This window comes from Bison bison, unplaced genomic scaffold (genome assembly GCF_000754665.1).
Source record: "Bison bison bison isolate TAMUID 2011002044 unplaced genomic scaffold, Bison_UMD1.0 scf7180017864518, whole genome shotgun sequence".
Lineage (NCBI taxonomy): Eukaryota > Metazoa > Chordata > Mammalia > Artiodactyla > Bovidae > Bison > Bison bison.
In genome coordinates this window covers 20,143,095-20,146,172 of record NW_011495071.1, presented here as the reverse complement: position 1 = coordinate 20,146,172, position 3,078 = coordinate 20,143,095, and the positions used below count along the sequence as shown (strand labels likewise).

General features: G+C 38.1%; 1 protein-coding gene across 1 annotated transcript in view; it reads left to right on the top strand.

Annotated features, from left to right (window-relative positions):
* Positions 1–2,243: 2,243 nt before the first annotated feature.
* S100G (S100 calcium binding protein G) overlaps positions 2,244–3,078 on the top strand; it is a 4,109-nt gene continuing 3,274 nt past the window's right edge. The window contains exons 1-2 of the mRNA XM_010830629.1: positions 2,244–2,349; positions 2,877–3,020. Of these exons, the coding sequence (XP_010828931.1) occupies positions 2,886–3,020 (135 nt within the window). The 5' untranslated portion in view covers positions 2,244–2,349; positions 2,877–2,885. The remainder of the gene's footprint in view (positions 2,350–2,876; positions 3,021–3,078) is intronic.

Here is a 3,078-nt window from a genome sequence, read left to right as displayed (position 1 = left end):
ACCAATGACGAGATGTGAATACAGGCTGTGACAACGAATGGCACTTTGGTTGTGCAGGAGGATGTCTTTGCCCTTAGTAAATAAGATGCTGAGGTATTTAGTGGCTGTCTGGATGTCTGTAACTGATTCTCAAATGGTTGAGGTGGGAAGGGTTGTCCATAGAAAAAGAAAGCAAATGTGGAAATGTTAGTAACTAGTAAATCTGAGTGAAAGTTGGGTTGGTATTCATTGACTTTTCCTAAAAATTTTCTGTAGATTTGAATCTTTAAAAAAAAATGTGTTATATGAAAAACATATTTCTTTTCATAACCATTCAACAAAACCCTCCTTCCTCCCAGGTAAAACAGAGCGTAAGTATAAAAACCTGAGAAATTCTCTAAAATCTTGATTAAAATACATTACCAAAATCAGAACACTATTTTTTTATATTTTACCAGTAAAAGCAAAATGCCTGTCTTTAAGAAGTGAGTTAACACACAGTCAGTACTATGCATGGAAGTGTCTCAGTTGCTCAGTCATGTCCAACTCTGCAACCCCATGTCTGTAGTCCGCCAGGCTCTCCTGTCCATGGAATTCTTCTGGCAAGAATACTGGAGTAGGATGCCATGCCTTTCTCCAGGGGATCCTCCCAACCCAGGCATCGAACCCACGTCTCCTGCATTGCAGGCAGATGCTTTACCATCTGAGCCACAGGGGACCCCACTGATGCATATCATAGTCAAATAATCTGTAATAAAGGCTAGAATAACATACACAAGACAGCTAAAATACATGGAATGATCAAGGCTCAGGATTGGTGGGAGCTTTCAAGAAATTCTATACATAAGATTTCACATTTGTTCTTCAAGGTAAATAAGGCCTTAGAATTTTAGAACTGAAAAGCGCAGAGAGAAATATAGTGCAATATTTCAATCCTGAATCTGTACATAATATAACAAAGGGTCAGAGGAAAATAAATTAAAAATAGAAAAGGTCCATAAAAGTATGGATGTATACAAGTATTTAAATGCTTGTAAGTGCTTTTAAAGTTGATCTGGAACCCCTTCTTGTGAGTTACAATCAGTATTGGAATAATGTTCCCGGGAAATGTCCTAATTCTTTCATGAAACTCTTTCCAAGAGAAATAAAATTAGTCTCCAATTTTAAATCCTGGCAGTTCCAAAAGTTTTAAGTAATTCCAATTGAATAAAAGTAAGTCAACTGTTTTCACAAGTTTTTAGAATGATTAACAAAATAGATTTGGCAAGGAAAAACAATGAAGAAATTAAAAGCACATATGGGAACAACAAATAATGAAAAAGTTGAAAAAAAGACCATGCTACTCGGCAATATTGCTTTGCCAAATGAAATCACAAATTATTGTGTATCTTCCCCCCACCCCCACTTCTTAAATCTGCTTCTTGATGATACTTTATTCATTATTATTTAAAAATTTAAGCCGCTTCGGGTGGCAGAGTCTGGGGAAGGGGCGGCAGGTGCCATGTCGGAGCCCCAAAGGAGGCAAGAAGCCCCTGAAGCAGCCCAAGAAGCAAGACAAGGAGATGGACGAGATAAGGCTTCAAACAGAAACAGAAGGTAGGGTAGAAGAAACTAAAAATAAGAGCTGAAAGCTAAGGCCTCGGGGAAAGGCTCCCTGGTCATGGGTTCCAGAATTAAGAAATCTGGAAAAAAGTAAGCTGTCCCTTGTGTCTGAGGCAATGATGACCCTTAGTTCCATTTCTGTGCAAACATGTGGATTCCTTGCCATAATATCTGTTGCCATCTATAGCTAGAATGAAGTGCTGTCTTGGAAACTATTATATTTAAGAATAAATTTTGTAATAAATAAATAAATAATAAATAATTTAGGCACCTAATATGCACAAAGAGACTTTAAAGGCTACACATAAATTTTTAAAACTATTTAGTATTTGATCTTTTATTTCAAAATTTTTTTCTTGATGTGCAGAAAATTATTTTTTTCAAAACTAAATAGGAAACTAAATTAAAAAAACCCAACCCTTCATATTTGAGCTTTCTGAAATATGAACAGTGAGAAAATATCCTAATTCCACTTTGGAGAGAAAATATAATCTAAGGAGTAAAGAATCCAAGCGTACTCTTGGGACTCTGAACCATTAAGTAACCATCGAGGTGGCCCTTTATTGGATCTTGACCTTAATTATGAAGTTCATGCAGTCTTAAGATTGGGTTTCAAAAACCATTAATAATTACCCTTAAATGGCAAACAAAAGGAAAATTTCACAATCAGGGTGGTGTGTCTGTTAAGACTATAAAAGTCACAGGATCCGGTTCAGCTCCTCACACTCCTATTTGGTTCTTCTAGCTGCCTCACTGCTGAACGGCCAGGTAAGTGTGCTTTTGGTACTACCTGTAGCTCTTTCTGCTTCCTTTCAGAATGGTGTGAAAGATCATGGTCTAGAGAAAAAGTGGATTTGTGCCATCTAAAGATATTACCAGTAACTTAAGAGGCTAGAAGCTGTGGTCAGGTTTCTTCAAGACCACAGCCTACAGTGTGCAGATCAGGTACAAGTGAAGAATGTCATAACTACTAGTAAAAGTATTTGACTTCAAAGCCTATCTTCTAACAGATGTATTTGACTTCAAAGCCTATCTTCTAACAGATGTACTCTAAGAACAGACATTTCACATACTATCTAAGATGATTATTTTAAAAACACATTCATTAGCAATCACTGGTACATTGCCATTTCCACAGTTCCTACCCTCCTCTCTCCTCCTCCTCTTCCTTTTTATCTCCTCCCCTCCCCTTTTGTTCTCTCTCACGTTGCCCAAAAGCACTCAACTCCTGCTGGCTATCATCAGTATGAAGTACTCTGGCTTTCTGGTAAATTCATTGTTTTCCCAACTTACAGGACACCAAAATGAGTGCCAAAAAGTCTCCAGAAGAACTGAAGGGCATTTTCGAAAAATATGCAGCCAAAGAAGGTGATCCAAACCAACTGTCCAAGGAGGAGCTGAAGCTACTGCTTCAGACGGAATTCCCCAGTTTGCTGAAGGTGAGTGCACCACCACAGAGTCCACTGACAGGGCAGGGATCGTGGGAAGGGCGGGGAG